This window comes from Oryza brachyantha, chromosome 2 (assembly GCF_000231095.2).
Source record: "Oryza brachyantha chromosome 2, ObraRS2, whole genome shotgun sequence".
Taxonomy (NCBI): domain Eukaryota; kingdom Viridiplantae; phylum Streptophyta; class Magnoliopsida; order Poales; family Poaceae; genus Oryza; species Oryza brachyantha.
This window is the reverse complement of record NC_023164.2, coordinates 7,033,167-7,053,614: the sequence shown is the minus strand read 5'-3', so window position 1 is coordinate 7,053,614 and position 20,448 is coordinate 7,033,167. Positions and strand designations below refer to the sequence as shown.

The following is a 20,448-nucleotide window of genomic DNA, read 5'->3' as shown; positions in this document are numbered from 1 at the left end:
AGCTAATAACAAAACTAGAAAAGCTCCGTGGCAGCTTGATATGTATAAGATTTTACAAGGCAAACATAGATAAACTCACTATCCACGTTACTTTTATAAGCACAATTGCTTATTCATGATGATTTGAAACTATGTTGTGTCTTTGTGATGAGTTGGTTGCCATAACTCCAAACCAGAATGAGTGAATCCAACATTTTCATAGGCAATCCAATGCATGAGCGAGTTCAAATGCTTTCGTAACTTTAAAACGATCGTTTTTTATATCAGATATCTCCAACATCCCACGGCTCGCAGGTATATCATGGCTAATCAAAATGTTATCTACCCCATTGTGTAAAGTCAGATGTGCTCTTTTATAACTGAGCAGTTTAGTCACAGTAAATTGTTCAACGAAGGAAACACACCAGTTTTTGTGATTGCGAGGCAAACAGTGGTGAATTGTGTGGTTTCAAAGACTAATCCCGTTATTTTTTACAATACGATGAGCATGATTTAGTATGATCTGGAAGAGTGGTTTTACCTGACCCATATACAGACCCGTTTCGTTTTATGTATGTATTTTCAGACACAATTGCTCTAGGGAACTAGTTGTTTTTCCTGATTGCAACTGATGCGTTCGTAATATGCAATCACACATGAATTCTGTTTTTTAAATAATGGAAGTGGTACATGAACATAGCATCTTGTTTATATGACATGTTATCCATAAACATGATAACTACAACACCGGAGGAGTTATGAAAGAGCCATATCCGCACCGCGTTCCTACTGCCGCATGCCTCCGTGAGCCCAGAGAAGCCGGTGAGGTTGAGCGTGTGGTCGTGTCCACGCACCACATTCATTGTGCACCTCCGCACGCTCAACCATGCCGGTGAGGTCTCCATTGTCACACGATACCCCACCGGTGCAAATTACGGCCGATACCACACGCTAGGATAACATGACTCGGTTTAGTGGCTTTTGGCAAACCATATATGTATCAGGCTTCACACATTGGTATTAGATGAGTGGTACGAGTTGATATCGGATGATACTAATTGATATCGTTGGTACCTGGTAACAACAATATCATTTGATATCAGATGAAATCAAAAATTATTATTGCTAGATAGTATCATTTGGTATCGTCAGTGTCGACTGCAAGGCAGCGCGGTGGGGTGCGGGGGAGACTGCGGGAGACACATGAAGCCGAAGGAGGGGAGTAGCGTGGGGCTGGTCGGTGGCGGCGACGAACCAGCATGCTGTGGGGAGGCATATTAAAGCCAACGCCAATGGCCAATCAACATGGAGACCAGTGGGATTTCGGTGCAAAGACGTTAGGTAGACTATATGTATCCAAAGCATGTGAAATTGTTAAGGACATTGTTTAATATAGTAGGATAGTGCACCTACTTTTTTTAGTCATTATACATCCTTTATTTATCATTCTTTAAATTTAATGGTTAAAATTATCTTAATAAGAATTTTTTAAATCCGATGGTTAAAATTATCTTAATAAGATTAGATAGCTAGGGCAGACTCCAGCTCTCCTTTTGCATACTTTCTACATATTATAGACTTCATAAATTAGAAATTGTCTTACTAATTATAGAGTTTCCATATATTAGAAAAGAAGGCGAAAACTTTCTATATAACAAAGGTTTTATATAAAGATAGATAATAGAGTTTCAATCTTATAGTCTATAAACATGTGATGTATAGCTTTAGAATCAAAATTCAATCGTAATATATGCATAGTAGCATAAGTCGGCACGAGCTCGTTAGGTACTAAGACAATAAAGTTCATGTTGAACACTGTTGCGGTAATCATAAGATCATCATAAGATCGATCAAGACTCTATACCATATTGTTGGAGGAACAAATAGCCAAATCACTAACAATAACATCATAAATAAATCTCTAATAAATAGAAATGAGCATTTGGGGTTCTAGGAATATTTTGTTGCCGCCATTTTTTTTATAAAATAAGTAAATTACTTGATCTGTCAAATGATGCCTTACTGCAAAATATTTTTTAATCATTGAAAAATAAGTACATCCTGGTAATAACGAACATGAAACATAACCAATTAAAACATCATTAGTAATTTCACTTTGTTAGAGACTACCATATATTTTTTTGAAACTTAAAAGTAATCATGTGATAAATATTTGCTAGCTATTAGAAGATCACTTAATATTTGATTTAAATATCTTTTTATATAATATTAGAAGACACAACAAAATTTATGTGTAAACTCAAAAAATTTAGACTTTGAATTATGCATTATTTGAGAGTTGGACATTTTTTTTTCATTTGAAATACACAAACCTCAACAAATATTTATTTATTATAAGAAGATGGAAAGTTTTGTGGGATGTAACTCATGTTTGTTTAAAGTATTTTTCATTCAATTTAGCTTTATAGAGTATAAAATTTATGTTAATTTTAGATAATACAAAATGAATTATTCAATTAAAATTATCCTTGCTATGTGTAAAGTTGATATTGTAGGGATTCTGAAATTATTGTATCAATTAGTTGTTGCAATGTTTTTGAACTTAGTATGTAAAATTGGGCTCACAAGTTCTAGAATTACCATCCAAAATTGAAAACATACCTATAATTAATTATGCAACCTATACCTATAATTAATTATGCAACTGGGCTCGCAATGTGTACCAACCTATACCTATAATTAATTATGCAATGTCACTGTTAACTTGTGGTTTGGTGCTATTTTTTAGAGTATGCTTAATCAATCAGATTAACATCTGCATGATAGACAAATAGCTTCGAATTTTTGGTTTATATGATTGTATTTCAAATGATTTATGATATATTATTTTGATTAATAAATTGAGTCGTAGCATTGACATGGGCATACAGTATAATTCGAAACAAAACGATATTACTGGCGCAGCACATGCTTGGTTGGCCCATAAACCGTCCTAGGATCGAAACGTGGCTTTGACATAAAATTTTTAAAATTTATAAATAACAATTCATTTTCTCCTTGATTGCTTTCGCTGACATCCTAAGAAGATCATTTAAAAAAAAAAACTATTCATTTTCTCCTGAATTGGTTTCGCTGACATCCTAAGAAGATTAATTCTTAATTCTAATTAGTTTGAGATATTCGACATTCTTACGTTTTATAACCAATATTCATTCTCTCCCTACTCTCCTTAATTGGTTTGGCCAGCTGATATCCTAAGAAGATTCTTGATTCTAATTTGGTTTAATTTGAGGCTTTCTTACGTCGCGGCGGACACAAATTTCTTGGGATTACTTAGCAAGTTACCATGCACGATGGTGCCAGCGATATGCATCACTACGCCAGAACGCCACGTCACAAGTCACATCTGTGACGGTATACCACTGACGGACCAAAGGCCCGGTCAAAGCTATCCATCACCTCTGACGGGTTGTAACCATATCCGTCACAGGTGTGGCATCCTGCCGTAGCCTGAGCTAGGCCTGGCAGCGGCCCGTCACTAGTGTTCGATACCACTGACGGGCCAACGTGGAAAGCCGTCACAGGTGATATCTCATCACTTGTGACGGGCCGTACAGCTTAAGTCGTTTCTGGTATGCCATCACCTGTGACAGCTTTTTCAGTTGCAAACTGTCACAGTTGACATCCCACTATCTTTGGCGGGTATTTCTATAAAACCGTCTAAGGCGTGTATTCGTGCTATAAATACCCCCAACTACCAACCGTTTTCTATTCCGACCAGTGCACTGTTCATAGTTGGGTTGGGAGGACAAAGGGGGCGAATTTTTGCAAAAATTGGAGGTAAAATAAGATGTTTGACTTTTTTCTTTCAATGTTTGAATTGTCTTATTAAAAAAATAATGGAAATATTTTATAATATTTTTTCAATCAAACATCATATAATATTTCTCTATGTTATTTATTGCAGATGGATCGGAAGTGGATGTACCATGTTCATCGTTCATCCACGGAGTACAGGGTGGGGGTCACTGAATTTGTTAAATTTGCGGACAATGACAGGAAAAGCAGGATGAGCCTGTATATATCGTGTCCATGTAATGACTGTAGTAATGAAAAGATGATTCCTGATAGTTCAGAAGTGCATTCTCATTTGATAAGGAGAGGATTCATGGAGAATTATACATGTTGGAGTAATCATGGAGAGCAAGAGAAACCTGATGTTGATGCTGATGAGGAAGTGTCGGATCAAAATACAGTGAACGTCACCGCAGCTCCAGAAAGCATGTTTGTACCATCTGCGTTAGGTGGAGATACCATTAATTTCGACACTAAATGTCTATCTCAAATGTTGCATGACATTGAAGACGCAGATGACAACGACAGAGAGTTTGAGAAGTTTAGTAAGTTGGTGGAAGATTGTCAAATGCCCTTGTATGATGGATGTAAGTCGAAGCACACCAAGTTGTCCTGTGTGTTGGAACTCATGAAGCTTAAGGCAAGTAATGGATGGTCCGACAAGAATTTTACAGAACTTCTTGAGCCATTAAAGGACATGTTGTCAGAGGGGAACAAATTACCGCATACGACATACGAAGCTAAGCAAGTGTTATGCCCGTTGGGTCTAGAAGTCAGAAGAATTCATGCATGTCCGAACGACTGTATTTTGTATTACAAGCAATATGCTGACCTGGATGTTTGCCCTGTATGTGGGGCTTGTAGATACAAATGTGCAAAAAGTGCAGGTGAACGAAGTAAGTCAAAGAGGGGAGGACCTCCAAAGGTTGTGTGGTATCTCTCAATTGCAGAGCGCATGAAGAGAATATTTGCGAATAAGGAATAAGCAAAGCTAGTGCGTTGGCATGCCGAAGAATAGAAAGTCGATGGCAAGCTAAGACACCCAGCAGATTCAGTATAGTGGCGGAGAATCGATAGGATTTATCAGGAGTTCTCAGAGAACCCAAGAAGCATGCATTTTGCCATGTGTACAGATGGCATTAATCCATTTGATGATTTGAGCAGCCGTCATAGTACATGGCCAGTTCTTCTTGTGAACTATAACCTTCCTCCCTGGTTTTGCTTCAAAAGAAAGTATATTATGCTTGTCATGCTCATTCAAGGACCGAGACAACCTGGCAACGATATTGATGTGTTCCTTGAACCAATGATCGATGATTTTGTGACGCTTTGGAATGAGAGCACACGTACATGGGACGCATATGCACAGGATTATTTCAACCTCCATCCGATGGTGTTTAATACCATTAACGATTATCCAGCCCTTGGCAATCTTTCTGGTCAAACGGTCAAAAGAAAATGGACGTGTTTGGAGTGTATGGAGGAAACAAGAAGCAAATGGTTGAAGAATTCACACAAGATGGTCTACATGGGTCACAAGAGATTTCTCCCACGGTATCACCCTTATAGGAATATGACAAAAAATTTCAACAGCCACAGAGATACAACCAGACCCCCACAACAGCTAACAGGGACAGATGTGCACAACTTACTGATGGGAATAGCCAACGAGTTTGGAAAAAAGAGAAAAGTTGTAAAGGGAAAAGATAAGAGCATGTGGAAGAAAAAGTCAATATTTTGGAGACTACCATACTGGAAGGATCTTGACGTTCGTCACTTCATAGATCCGATGCATGTCGAGAAGAATGTATGTGAGAGTTTGATTGGGTTACTGCTTAACCCTAGTAGTACAAAGGATGGTCTGAACGCCCGACGAGATCTGCAAGACATGGGTGTTCGTTCGGAGCTACATCACGTTACCATAGAGTCCGACAGGGTGTACCTTCCTCCAGCCTGCTACACTCTATCGAAAGATGAGAAGATGAATTTGTTGACATGTCCTAGTGGTATAAAGGTTCCATCTGGTTACTCGTCAAGAATTAGCAGGTTTGTTTCACTGCAAGACCTTAAGCTGGTAGGAATGAAGTCGCACGATTATCACGTTTTTATCACATAGCTATTGCCCGTCGCAATAAGGAATATTTTGCCTCCAAAGGTGCGACACACGATAATGCGGTTGTGCTCCTTCTTCCATGCTATCGGCCAGAAGATCATTGACCCTGAGGGACTAGATGAACTACAGGCAGAAATTATGAGAACGCTATGTCATTTGGAGATGTACTTTCCTCCTACTTTATTTGATATAATGGTACATCTTCCAGTGCATCTTGTCAGACAAACAAAGTGTTGTGTGCCTGCTTTCATGACGCAGATGTATCCGTGTGAAAGGTATATAGGGATCCTAAAGGGTTTTGTACAGAACCTCCCACCCCGAGGGAAGCATCGTTGAGAGTTACACCAACGAAGAGGTCATCGATTTTTGTGTGGACTACCTGTCGGAAACCTCTTCAATTGGATTACCACGATCTCATCATGAGGGGAGGCTTGACGGTGTGGGTATTGTTGGACGGAAAATAGTTAGGATGGATCGAAAGGTGTATGACAAGACTCATTTCACGGTACTCACGCATATGACCGAGGTAGTGTCGTATGTTGATGAACACTTGGGATTTCTCCGACATGACAACCCAGGCCGATCAGATAGTTGGGTTAGAAACAAGCACATGTCTTCCTTCAACGAGTGGTTTAAGAATAGAATTGCGATCGAGCAGAACTTGTCCAGTGAAACACTGAAGTGGTTGTCACAGGGTCCTGAATGAAGTGCCACAACCTGGCAAGGATATGACATAAACGGATACACCTTTCACACGATCAAGCAAGACAGTAAATGCACAGTGCAGAACAGTGGGTTGCGCATTGAGGCCGGTAGCGACGATGGTGGTAGGCGTGATCAGTACTACGGAAGAGTAGAGCAAATATTGGAGCTAGACTACTTGAAGTTCGAAGTCCCGTTGTTTCGTTGTCGATGGGTCGATCTTGGCAATGTAAAAGTTGATACGGAAGGTTTTACTACTGTCAATCTGGCTAACAACGCCTATAAGGATGAACATTTCGTTCTCGCCAAACAAGTTGTTCAGGTCTTCTATATACTTGATCCGTGTAACAAGAAGCTACATGTTGATCGTGAAGGCAAAAGAAGAATTGTTGGATTGGATAATATCACAGACAAAAATGACTACAACCAGCACGTGCATGGCATAGGTCAAGAAATACCTCTGGAAGAGGAGGAAGAAGAAGATGGTGTTCAATATGCCCATGTTGACCATAAGGAAGGATTATTTTTGTAATTTATGTCCACATGCACGCGTAGAAATGAAGTGGATGAATTTTTCGATGAATTTTGAATTATTATGATGAAGTCCATGAATTATGGATGAATTTAGGATTATTTTGATGTAGTGGATGAATTTTTCGATGAATTTAGGATTATTTTGATGTAGTGGATTAAATTTTCGATGAATTTTAAATTATTATGATGAATGGATGAATTTTAGATGAATTTACGATTATTTTGATGCAGTATGTTTTTATTTTACTAATTAATTAAAAAATAATACACTGGGTTAACCTTCAAGAGGCCGAACCCTAAGTCAACTAGGGTCAACCTTACCTTTGACGGGTTGCAACTATGGGCCCGTCACAGATATGTTTACTTGTGACGGGTTGTAATAATAGAGCCATCAAAGGTCCTGACATCTTTGACGACTCCATATCTTCAACCCGTCACAGGTATGTTTACCTGTGACGGGCCTGTTGTTGACGCCCGTCACATATATCTTTGACCCTTGTTGACTTAGGGTTCGGCTCTTCAAGGTTAACCCGAGCAGTGCGTCTCTCACTCCCTCCCAAACTTCGCCGCCGCCTCCCCGCGCTCCCTGCCTCTGCCGTCGCCACTGCCAACGCCGAACCTCGCCCCGACCTTGTCGTCGGCTCGCCTCCCCAACCTCGCCGTCCTACAGCGCCGCCGGCTCCCCAACGTCGCCCTCGGCGCTGCCTCCACGACGTTGGACATCGTCTTCGTCACCGCCTCCCTATCGTCTGCATCGGCTTCGGCTTCCGCGCCGCCCCGACCTCCACTGCCTCCCCGTCCTCGGCCCCAACCTCCACTGCCTCCCCGCCTTCCTGCCCGCCCTCCCTGCCTCTTCTCCCGGACCAGGTAGGCCGCCCCCCTTTGATGAATGGATGGTTTTTTGATGTATGAATGCATTTTAGTTACTGCATTAGGTGAATGGATGATTTTTTGATGAATGCAGTTAGTGCATTACATGAAAGGATGAATTTTGGATGAATGAATATATGACTTTTGGATGAATAGATGCATTTCAGTTAGTGCATTAGATGAATGGATAAATTTTGGATGAATGAATGGATGAATTTTAGATAAATGAATGAATGGATGAATTTTAGACAAATGAATGAATGGATGAATTTTGGATGAATGAATGGATGAATTTTAGATAAATGAATGAATGGATGAATTTGCGATAAATGAATGAATGGATTAATTTTGTATGAATTTGAATGCAATGTGTACATTTATGTTAGTGTATTTCAGTTCATTGAAATAATGTTCCTGTATGAATTTTGCATTTCAGTACATTGAAATATATGTGAGAATGTATGGATGAATTTGATGTATTTATATTTTTTTATTTCGATGGATGAATGGTCAGTGATGAATGCTCAAGAACAGATTAGCTACACTTGATTATTTTGTTGGTTTTAAAGTTGCCATTTTTTGCTCAAGAACAAATTACAAGCAATTGGTCTTTCTAGGTTTTCATGTCGGCTGATTTATGCTGACAAACAGATTATGTCAACTTGGTCTTTTACAGGTTTTAATGATGGATTCCTGCATAGCTCAAGAGCATATTGGCTACACTTGATTATTTTTTTGGTTTTAAAGTTGCCATTTGTTGCTCAAGAACAAATTACCTGCTTAGTCTTTCTTAGTTTTCATGTCGCCTATTTTATGCTGACAAACAGATTATGTCAACGTGGTCTTTTATAGGTTTCAATGACGGCTTTATGCTTTGCTCAAGAACAAATTAACTATACTTGATTATTTTTGTGGTTTTAAAGTTGCTGGTATTTGGCTCAAGAACAGATTATCTACACTTGTTCTTGTTTTTTGTTTAAAAGTTGGTTGTTTTAACGTCGCATTTTTTCCTTTAGGCAAATGATGGTATTTGATGCATACTTTCTGAGCAAATCTGAGGCCATACCTTAGTATAATCAAGTTCTAAAAAAAATATCAAATTACATGTTGTAACAATGATAGAAGGCTTGTAAGCGTTTACAGATAAATAGACCATGACAACGCCCGCCGCATCCCCGTCCACCGCGACGCCACCGAGGCAACATGCAAAACACGACCAAGCCACAGAGGCGGTCAGGGCAATTGAACTGACGATGATGACATCAGTGCTGCAGGCACAAGAGGACACAACTATGGAGCCGGTCCCGGCTGGTGATCCGTCGACGATGACGGCGGTCGGACAACTCGAACCTCGAGGTAAATTGTAGGACAAATTTGCAATACATGACAGTTTTGCAACACCAACCTCCTGTCTATGTTACAGCTGCGCCGCAGGAACAACAGACCTCGATGTCGGGGGAGTAGTGCAAGTAGGTCGAGTAGAAACCCTCAGACACAAAACAAATGGCCGACCACGGTGCAGGTCATAAGAAATGTCAATGCTAGTGGTAGGCCTACAGCGCCGAGAAGTGTCATAGCAAGATGGTCTAACTGCTGTGGGGTGGCGGCACGTGGCAATTTTGGCATCCTACACAAGGATATAGGGAAGGTCTCGGAAGCCAAGAAGGAGCGAGCTTGGACGGCTATGGAGAAATGGTTCACATTTCCGAATGAAGCAAAAGACAGGCTTAAGCGGAAGGCAATCCAGAAGATGGGTAAAGCTTGGAAGAATTGGAAGTCTAAGCTTCTAAACGAGTACGTCATCCCGCCCGGCAATCGGATGCCGTTCGCCGAGTACCCTCAAATTACGGATACAGCGTGGGAGCAGTTCCGCCAGCTGAAGAACACCGACGAGTTTAGGGAGTCAAGCGAGGCACATCGCCGACTACAACAGCGGAATGAGCACCCGCATCGTCTGGGCACGGCCGGGTACATTGGCAAGGAGCAGATATAGGCCCAAGAGGATGCGGCCACTGTAGCTGCGAATCTCCCCGCTCCGTTCTCGGACATTCTAGAACCTCGAGCTCGCAACTGGGCAAGGGCAAGGGCAAGGGGTAAGGTCAACCCGGACGGCTCCATCACATTTGAGAACAAAAGTGATGCCGTCGTCTATCAGGACCTGGTAAGATCGCACCTTAGCATTAGTAATTCATGTTAGTATGAGGTGAATGATTATTAAAACCTTTCTCGCTTTTTTATAGTTGAATTTGGTTGCCGAACAAGCCTCACAGAGCGAGGTGGAGTCCGTGCCAAAGATGCGCGAGGATGACATTCTTACGAAGGCGCTCGGAACCAAAGAACATCCTGGCCGGACACGGGAAATCGGCGTCGACGTGCCCTGGAAATATGCCTGCCATAGTACAGCTCCTAGTACAGGAAACATAAAGTCTCCAAGGAGGAGAGGGAAGCTCGTTTGAAGGCTGAGCTTAAGGTGAAGGTAATTCAAGAGCTATAGGCAACCATGGACGCCAAGGTGGAAGAAAGGGTTAACAAAGCCTTGGCCGACATGAACATACCCGGAGGCACACCACAAGTTGTTCATCCAACTCCTCGAGCACATCATGACGCGAGCCCTATCCCTGGTAGGAGCAGTTGTGCATCCACAGAGGTGATGGCCCCTGTTCTGCCTGTCGCACCACCACTAGCGGCAGTGGACAATATAGAGGTAATTGATGTTATCCGATCCAAATGTACTCCAACACCTTTGCACGTTCAAATATTAATTCATAACTTTACAAATGCAGAACGTAGCGCAATGTGCCCTATTGGTGAGGGTCCACCCAACTTTCTCTCAGGCAGTCGCCGAGGGCATGGCTTTCAAACCATCGGTGACAGAAAAGGTCCATGGCGTAGCGCTGCTATCTGGGTACGCCAAGGTGTCCATCGATTCAGTAAAAGATAACTGGTTAGCCTATCCACTGCATGTGCCCCCAATGATGAAATCATGACTTTGGGTGATGCGTGCAAGACATTCATACAGTGGCCGATGGAGCTCACAACTCCCAAGTCTCCCAAGTCAAAGCTTTCTATCGAGGCTCCGCATGGACCGACAATCTCGTTACTGCATTCACCAGATGTACCTGATATGGATTTCGGAGATATTACTAAAAACATGGCTCCGATCAAGACCACAAGAAAGGCCAATAGCTCCCCACCAGTTATCAAGGGACCACAGAAACATGACCGCGGGGGCGCTAAAGGCAAGGGGAAGGTCGAGGAGTCGGCGCCGGCACCCAAAAGGGGGAAGGCTGCAACTTCAGCGGGGGACACCAAATCAAGGAAAGTCGAGAAGGCGCCGGCCCAATTTGAAATGGGCAAGCCATTGGTGGGCGACTATCTATTAGTCATGATGGGCATTGCTTGCAGAGAGCTACATAAAGAATACATGGAGCTGAGCAATGCCAAGCGAAAAATGAGGGACTCATCAATAGTAGGACATCACGACCACCAGCCTTTCCTGTCAGCGCCCGCCTATATAACTATTGGCTTTAATGACCTCTTCAACCTGTTCAGGATCCGAAAGTTGGACACAGGTCTTCTAAAATGCTACTCCTTGTAAGTGCAAAACTTACTCCTTCCGATATTACTGAAGTATGTCCTACTTAAATTAGTGCTAATACGTACATGATTTAAGGTTGTGTTGGATCGAGAGTCGTCGCATTAGTAACCAGGTTGGGTTCCTTGATCCATCGATGATTAACGGGGTTATTTTACGGCAGAGCTTCAACGACGTAGTTGAATATGTCAACCGATGTTTATGGGCCCACCAAGACAAGGAGTACATCATGTGCGCACACAACCAATAGTAAGAACCCAATACCCTTCGTGTATATCAATTCTGAAGTTACGGTTCTTAGTACTAACGCTAGCTAACCACCCTGCAGGCAACATTGGATTGTCCTAGTCATCATACCTAAATGGAGTAGGGTCGCCTATCTTAACTCCAATAAGGCCAAAAAGTATGATTTCACTGAAATCATCAAGGCCTTAAATTTGGCTTGGGGCCCATATGTGGCAAAGGGTGGTAGGCGCAAGGATGGTAAGAACGAACTTTATCATGACACCAAGTTCGCATGCGCACAACAGATCGGAGACCAATATGGGTTCCATGTGTGCCACAACATGTCAACACTTCTAAGAGCGGTGAAAGATTTTGACCCTGAGGTTGTTGCTAATGGCAAAGCTCATTTCGGCATCAACTTTATTCTACTAGCCATTTTAACCCCTGATTTATTTAACAGAAAGATAAAGCTAGCACGAAAATTGTACCATCAACCCTCCTGCTATCAGAGGAGAATTGTGTGCCTTCATTCTTGCCAATATAATGAACAAGAAAGGACGTTTCCACGCCACTTAGACATTTGAAGTAGTCTAATTTATTGTGATGTACAAATTAACTATTAACTTGTGATGCACATATGAGCACAATACAATTTGTCCTTGTTTTTATGTTTCTGTGCTATGGAATGCTATGTAATTTACTCATTTGTACAATATTACGGCAGTTTGCTAAATTTTTGTCAGTTTTAATCAATCACTAATTACGTTGGACTATTCAAATGGTTTCTCAATTTTAAATACGACAGCCATACATGGAGGTTCACAACGGCGACATGATATTTGCAAGGTATGAATTTGTGGCTTTCATGCATTTGCTGGGTAAAATGCTGCCAATTTCAATCGTATATGTTGGGCAATATGTTGATATGGATGTGTGATTTGTACTGCCGTATGTGAAGTTGTGCAATATGTCAAGTTGGAGAGAATATGTGAATTTGGGCAATATGTTACTTAATTACCTGTGATTTTTACTGCCATGTGTATCTGTGTATTTTCAGAGGGCATGACTAGCGAGTCCTGAGGCTAGCCAATTTTTAGTATTTATTTTTTTCTGAATTTAACTCATCACTGACGGGTCGGTATTAAAATCCATCGTAGCTAGTTACTACTATGGCGAGTTCTCACTTAAGGACCGTCACAGGTATGTTACCTGTGACGGCTGCTACCTTTGGACCCGTCACAGATGTGTTATCTCTGATGGATCTTAACTAGCCTAAGGGTTCCAGAATTGTACACCTCTGACGGGCCGACAAATATATACCCGTCAGATGTGAGAGTCACCTCAGACGGCTTTTGACCTGTCAGAGGTGACTCCACTCACCAGTGACCACTGATCACTGACCATGGTCTAAACCATCACAGGTGAAGGTTTAGGCCCGTCGCTAGTGACCATGTCCAGTGCATGCACATGCGCTTTGCCGCGAACTAGCTTCGTACGTACCGTTGCTTTCCAGAGTCCACTTCACATGATTAAATTATTGAGATTTGAATTAATTAGCTGCCAACACAATGCAACAGTAATGAACTTAACTGGAAGCTAGCCTATGTGTGTGTATATATATATCGATCCACAACCAATCATGAGGAGATGATATCGAACAATAACCCGAAGCACATCAAACACAGAGCAACCAGCACATTGCGTTCAGGGCCTACATAGATATGATTGATCTGATCACGATAGACATTGACTAATCTCCCCAACCTAAAACTTGTGTCTAATTAATGGCCTGAACGAGAACAAGAACATACAAACGGGCCAAAACATTGTTAATGGACTAGGGGTATTATAGTAGTCCACACCACATAGGGCCCACTTTTGGTCATTTTAGAGTACATAATTAATTTTAATGCATTATTACCTATGGCATGGTCAACGGTGAATGACAGTAAAACAAAGTACAAAATTTATTACCAGTGATTTAAATAATAAAGTACTAATACACTTACAAAGCAATTTGACGATTGCATGCAAGAATATAATCATAATCATAATACAAATTGACATAATTACAGAATATATAAATTTCACAATTTTCCATTTCCCTGAAAGTAAACCCTGTAGTACTTACCGAATATACAAAATCGTCAGTTGTCCATGTATTTCATCCATTGGTTTACTTTACGTGCACAAAAGGATAATATGCCAGCAAAAATGACAAAGGACTTGTAAGTTTCCAACTTTAAACACACAACTAATTAACTTAGCAAGCTTAGTATGGCACACAAAAATGACAACAAACAAACAAGTTTTTGTTTTGTAGGGACAACAAACTTATCATCTGTGATGTGCCACACAAAATGACACATCACAGTTCCATGTTTGTTATTTTAAAGTTAGACATGGCTTATTAATTAGATATAGGAACTTTACGTAAAAAAAAATTATCTATAGATGAAGGCTCACGTCAGGGTGTGGATATACATTTTTTTAACCAGCTTTGCTTGTATTGCTCTAAAAGTGCAAGACATGTCATCTATGAGTCATTGTGTGTATATCTCAATATTACAAAGTTACTTTTTATCTGTTTATCCTTTTGGCATTATACGCTAGATCTCGTGTATACATGCCAAAAAACTTTATCCATCACTCATATCTCAAGATGCTTTTATCCCCTATATAACCAGTCCTTAATAATTAAATTCACATCAATCAACCGAAGACTACAACCCATCATCAAATAGCTATGGCGAATACATCTTTCTGTCGGTTTACTATTTACTTTTGTGTTCTTCTCTTATGCCATGGATCTATGGCCCAACTATTTAGCCCGAACATGAGTCCATGGCACAGTCCTCGGCAAGGAGGCTTTAGGGATTGTAGATTTGATAGACTACAAGCATTTGAACCACTTCGGAAAGTGAGGTCAGAAGCTGGGGTTACAGAGTACTTTGATGAGAGGAATGAACAGTTCCAGTGCACAGGTACATTTGTTGTCCGACGTGTCATTGAGCCTCAAGGCCTTCTGGTGCCCCGATACACCAATGCTCCTGGCATGGTCTACATCATCCAAGGTTTGTCTAGCATTCATATAGAACAATATATTGTTGATTTGGCTCAAAATTATGCCTTTTCGCGTCAAAAGAATTTATTTAAAATCATATGCAACTAACAAGTACATTCTAACTTTCAGGAAGAGGTTCTATGGGATTATCATTTCCCGGTTGCCCAGCGACCTACCAGCAACAGTTCCAACAATTTTTACCAGAAGGGCAAAGCCAGAGCCAAAAGTTTAGGGATGAGCACCAAAAGATTCACCAATTTAGGCAAGGAGATATTGTTGCACTCCCAGCTGGTGTTGCGCATTGGTTCTACAATGAGGGTGATACACCTGTTGTTGCTCTATATGTCTTTGATGTAAATAACAGTGCTAATCAGCTTGAACCAAGACAGAAGGTAACTATTTTGAAATGTCTATACATTTGCTTATGTTGCAATTCATGTGGCAAAACATTGTGGTTAATTCGTGTTAAAAATTTTAGGAGTTCTTATTGGCTGGTAACAACAATAGGGAGCAACAGGTGTATAGTCGCTCAATCGAGAAACACTCGGGGCAAAACATATTCAGCGGATTCAACAGTGAGCTATTAAGTGAGGCCCTAGGCATCAGCACATTGGCGGCAAAGAGATTACAAGGCCAAAACGACCAAAGGGGAGAGATTATACGCGTGAGGAATGGCCTTCAATTGCTAAAGCCCACTTTTACACAACAAGAACAAGAACAAGCACAACGTCAATACCAAGACCAATATAGCGAGGAACAACAAGAATCTACCCGTTGTAATGGTTTGGATGAGAACTTCTGCACAATCAAGGCAAGGTTGAACATCGAGAATCCTAGCCGTGCTGATACCTACAACCCACGTGCCGGAAGGATCACACGTCTCAACAGTCAGAAGTTCCCTATCCTTAACCTTGTACAAATGAGTGCTACTAGAGTAAACCTATACCAGGTATCTATTGATGAGAAGTGTTATTCTCTCTTTCTAAAGAACTCCTTCATTTATATATAACATTGTTCTATGCTCTCTACAGAATGCTATTCTGTCACCATTTTGGAACGTTAATGCCCATAGCTTGGTGTATATGGTTCAAGGGAATGCTCGAGTTCAGGTCGTTAGTAACTTTGGGAAGACGGTATTCAATGGTGTTCTTCGTCCCGGGCAATTGTTGATCATTCCACAACACTATGTCGTCTTGAAAAAAGCTGAGCGTGAAGGATGCCAATATATTGCATTCAAGACCAATGCAAACTCTATAGTAAGCCGCCTTGCAGGGAAGAACTCAATTCTTCGTGCCATGCCAGTGGATGTGGTCGCTAATGCTTACCGCATCTCAAGGGAACAAGCTCGGAGCCTTAAGAACAACAGGGGAGAAGAGGTTGGTGCGTTCACTCCTACACTTCAACAACAAACATACCTAGGACTCTCCAATGAGTCTGAAGGCAAGGCTTCGGAGTGATGTAATAAGGAGCTAGTATAGGCATATCCAAAAATAAAATGCCGCAAGTATGTGAAACTTTGTGGCAGTTCTGTTATGAGGTTTTGATGCATTAATAAGTGGTTACAACCGTCTTACCTATTCGTTAAGTGAATATGGGTGATACTGAGTTACAGTAGTTCAAATTAAAGAATAGTTAATAAGTTCATTTGCACTAAAATGGTTACAGGAGAAAATTCGAAAAATAAAATGCCCAACATAAAGTCTTGGAAAAATTGTCAAACATATTACATATCTTAGAGCTAGCTTGATTTTTTTACATGATTTTATGTCTTTATTTAATTCCTCAATAAATTATCGTGAGTCATCTATAAATTATTGCAAAACATCTCTTTCTTATTTTTGAAGATCACTTTCACTTTTCCTCCCTTGTTTCTTTTCATCATATCCCTTATTTTCTAACTCAAATTCAAGCTCTAAGTAATGATCTCCAATCGCAACATCCACACTCATAGGCACCAATTTTGGACTTAAAACAGCCACGAGAATTCTTCCAAAGGTATTCTTCCTTGTGGTTTTCATATCCACCATTTGGGTAGCACCCAACAAAGACCCTACCATCCAAATCATGAGATTAACGAAATAATTAATAATATGCATATTTTTAATAAAACAAAGGATTAAATGCAAACCTAAAAGTCAATGGTATCAAAAGAGGTAGTACGTACCGCCCATCTACAACTGAGTGAAGTTCGTTGTTGGATTGGTAGGCCTATCCATGCATTGCATATCTAGTTCGATGTTCCAGAGGAGGCCTGTTGAAGCCTGGCTGCATAGAATTTTTTCCGATGCAGCGTGGTGGGTGAGATAACTTAAGGAATAATGGTCACCTTCAGGCAAACAAGACTTGCAAGTGTATATCTTATCTACTTATTTCATTGTGGCTAACTAGTCCGCCGGCTACCGTGCTTTCGACAGCACTTCGCTGTAGTACAATCAGCGCTAATCTAAATCAAGTCTTATGATTGAAACTGATGGCAACATTTGTTTCAAGGGCTGCCGAAAGACATGGTAGCCGGACTCAGTATTGGTTAATCAGTATTCTATATCTCTACTATTATAAAAAATACAAAACACTTCTATGGTACATCAATCCGTTCGCACACATATGAGTACGAGACCGAATCCCGTGACCACTCCTTGGTTCAATACGAATCACACCCAATAACAGAACAAGATGACTTGGTGGCCCAATGGATAAGACGTTGGTCTACTGAACGAAAGGTTTCGGTTTGATCGCAGCGAAGTCATCTTTATTATTTTATTTTTTTGCAGCGCTTGTACTTGCCAGCCATCCCGTGGATGAAAAAAATATAATCAGTAAAGTGGGAACATAGTTTTCCTTATATTTTTCAAAAAAGAATTCAAATAGTAATACAATCAACAACAAAAATGAAATCACAATAGCACTAGGATTATGTTTCTATGGTTTTTCTAAAAGAAAACCAAGCAGATATTTCATCTGAATATGACATGAAATTCATGTCTCAAAATTGATGATATATAATGCTTGCACGGGATAGAAGAAGTGCTTACACGGTGGATAAGAAGGGAAAAAGAAGATTGAGGAAAATAAGAAAGGGAAAAGACTGACGAAAAGAAGGAGAAAAGAAAGAAAAGTAAAAAAGAGAAGAAAAAAGAAAAAAGAAAAGAGAAATTAACGAGGTAGGTAAAAAGTTGGAAATTAAGAAGGTTACTGGCAGCCGTCATTGTTAAACAATATTGAATATTCTCATCAAATAAAAAATTAAAGGGAGTCTTAGTTGAAAATACATAACATGGTTTAACGTGCATCTATCTTTTTTCGCTGTCGAAAGACCATCCGGCTTATTTAATTTATTTATAATATTGAATATAATTTACTATTCTTAATTATAAGCTTCCCGATGCAATATGTTTTTTCTAAATTAATTGTATATTGACTATAATTTACTATTTCTGTTTAACAATATATGTGTTTGTATATAATTATTATATAAGTTAGCTTTATATTAGCTCTTAATAACATAAAAATATTTTGGAGCTGGTAGGTAGCTTTTCTACTGACTTTTATATCCCGGAGAATAAGAAGAGAAACACGTCAAAAGGCGTTCTTTTGTTATTAATAAATCTTGTGCTAGTGAAGGAGGAAAACAGAAACAAAACATGCGTGACATCCTTACGCCTTCGGCGGCCGGCGGACACAAATTTTTTCGGATTACTTTGCAAGTTTACGGCGGCGCCGGCGATGCATGCACATGCGCGTCGCCGCGCGCTACCTTCGTGCTGTGGTTTTCCAGAGTTCACTTCACCTGATTATTGATACGTAGTATTTCATTTAGCTGCATGCAACCGCAATTAATGATTAATTAATGAACTGTAAGACGGCCTATATATATCCACCCAATCATCAGGAGATGATCAGACAATCATTCGACGCACATCAACAACACAAAGCAACAGCACATTTCTTTCAGAGCTCTACTCTAGATAATTTCATTGTTTGTCTAGTTTTGAGGGTCAGTCCACACTGATCGATCGATCGATCTGATCACAACGACAGACATGGCGCAAGCTCGAGCGTCCGCGCTGGTGTTTCTCGCAGTCGCCTCTGCACTGGTGGTGATGGCCGCGGCCGACGACACGAGCAACACGGTCACGGCGGCGACGACCACGACGACGGCATCGGCGCCTTCGAGCTCCACCGCGGCCACGGCCGCGCCGACTGGGTGGCAGAAGGCGCACGCGACGTTCTACGGCGGCGCGGACGCGTCGGGCACCATGGGCGGCGCGTGCGGGTACGGCAACCTGTACTCGCAGGGGTACGGCACGCGGAACGCGGCGCTGAGCACGGCGCTGTTCAACGACGGCGCGTCGTGCGGGCAGTGCTACAAGATCGCCTGCGACCGCAAGAGGGCTCCGCAGTGGTGCAGGCCCGGCGTCACCGTCACCATCACGGCCACCAACTTCTGCCCGCCCAACTGGAGCCTCCCCAGCGACAACGGCGGCTGGTGCAACCCGCCGCGCCCCCACTTCGACATGGCGCAGCCGGCCTGGGAGAAGATCGGCATCTTCAGCGCCGGCATCATCCCGGTCATCTACCAAAGGTACCAACTACAAACTCAAATACATACATGTTATTATTTAAGGTATTTAATTTGGAGTCAACATATCATGGACCAGTGCTTGCATAACATGTTATCTAATATCTTACTTATAATAATCTCTCTACAGGGTTCCTTGCGTGAAGAAGGGTGGCCTGCGGTTCACCATTAACGGCCACGACTACTTCCAGCTGGTACTAGTTACGAACGTCGCGGCGGCCGGGTCGATCAAGTCGATGGAGGTGATGGGTTCTAACTCGACGGACTGGATGCCGATGGCACGCAACTGGGGTGCTCAGTGGCACTCGCTTGCCTACCTCACCGGCCAGGGTCTCTCCTTCAGAGTCACCAACTCCGATGACCAGACGCTCGTCTTCACCAACATCGTGCCTCCGGGTTGGAAGTTCGGACAGACATTCGCAAGCAAGCTGCAGTTCAAGTGAGAGGAGAAAGCTTGAACGGGCATCACCAGGGCATCTGTTACTGCTGTATTTGCCTCTTGTTTCCCAATGAATATACCTATATGCTTGTATATATAAAAATTTCTTTATGTGTACACATTTCTTTCGTTTGAAAAATGTACCACAAATTCATTTGTTGGTGGCTATCGTTGGTGTTAGAACGGTCGGATCAGATCATGAAATTTGTTCTAATCTTATTTGTCCGAGTGGTATGGTTAGAGAAGGAACGTCTAGCCTCATGTGTATAGATGGGCCACCCGGTCCGGGACGGTCCAGGCACGACGGGGCTCGTGGCTAATTCGGTCAAGCCAGCATGGGCCAAATCAGCACACCGGGCCGTGCCGTGGTGGCCTGTGGGCTGCACCGAAGCCCTGGCACAGCCGAATAACGCTCGGGCTATGTCGGGCCGGCCTGGAGGAACGATGACCCAATGTACTTATTCAGTAAATAAATCTATATTCCCTCTCTTGTCTTTTTGAGCTGTGTGAATAAGTCTATTGTCTAACCCTC

General features: G+C 41.6%; 3 protein-coding genes across 4 annotated transcripts; all 3 read left to right on the top strand.

The window, feature by feature from the left end:
• The first annotated feature begins 3,907 nt into the window (after positions 1 to 3,907).
• On the top strand, positions 3,908 to 6,614 carry LOC102707560. Its single transcript, XM_040520410.1, has 3 exons — positions 3,908 to 4,691; positions 5,058 to 5,841; positions 6,215 to 6,614. The coding sequence occupies exons 1-3, from the start codon at positions 3,908 to 3,910 to the stop codon at positions 6,612 to 6,614; spliced, it is 1,968 nt and encodes a 655-aa protein (XP_040376344.1).
• A 7,456-nt stretch (positions 6,615 to 14,070) lies between these two features.
• LOC102718425 (glutelin type-B 5) lies at positions 14,071 to 16,430 on the top strand. 2 transcript variants are annotated; one of them, XM_006647082.1, is made up of 5 exons: positions 14,071 to 14,074; positions 14,559 to 14,908; positions 15,028 to 15,290; positions 15,377 to 15,847; positions 15,930 to 16,430. In XM_006647082.1, the coding sequence occupies exons 2-5, from the start codon at positions 14,581 to 14,583 to the stop codon at positions 16,353 to 16,355; spliced, it is 1,488 nt and encodes a 495-aa protein (XP_006647145.1). In that variant the 5' UTR covers positions 14,071 to 14,074; positions 14,559 to 14,580; the 3' UTR covers positions 16,356 to 16,430. The 2 variants fall into 2 exon arrangements, with proteins under 2 accessions (XP_006647145.1, XP_006647144.1); XM_006647081.1 differs by lacking the exon at positions 14,071 to 14,074 and having other exon boundaries at positions 14,543 to 14,908.
• A 2,505-nt stretch (positions 16,431 to 18,935) lies between these two features.
• On the top strand, positions 18,936 to 19,920 carry LOC102718143 (expansin-A23). Its single transcript, XM_006647080.3, has 2 exons — positions 18,936 to 19,480; positions 19,608 to 19,920. The coding sequence occupies exons 1-2, from the start codon at positions 18,939 to 18,941 to the stop codon at positions 19,918 to 19,920; spliced, it is 855 nt and encodes a 284-aa protein (XP_006647143.2). The 5' UTR covers positions 18,936 to 18,938.
• The last annotated feature ends 528 nt before the right edge of the window (positions 19,921 to 20,448 follow it).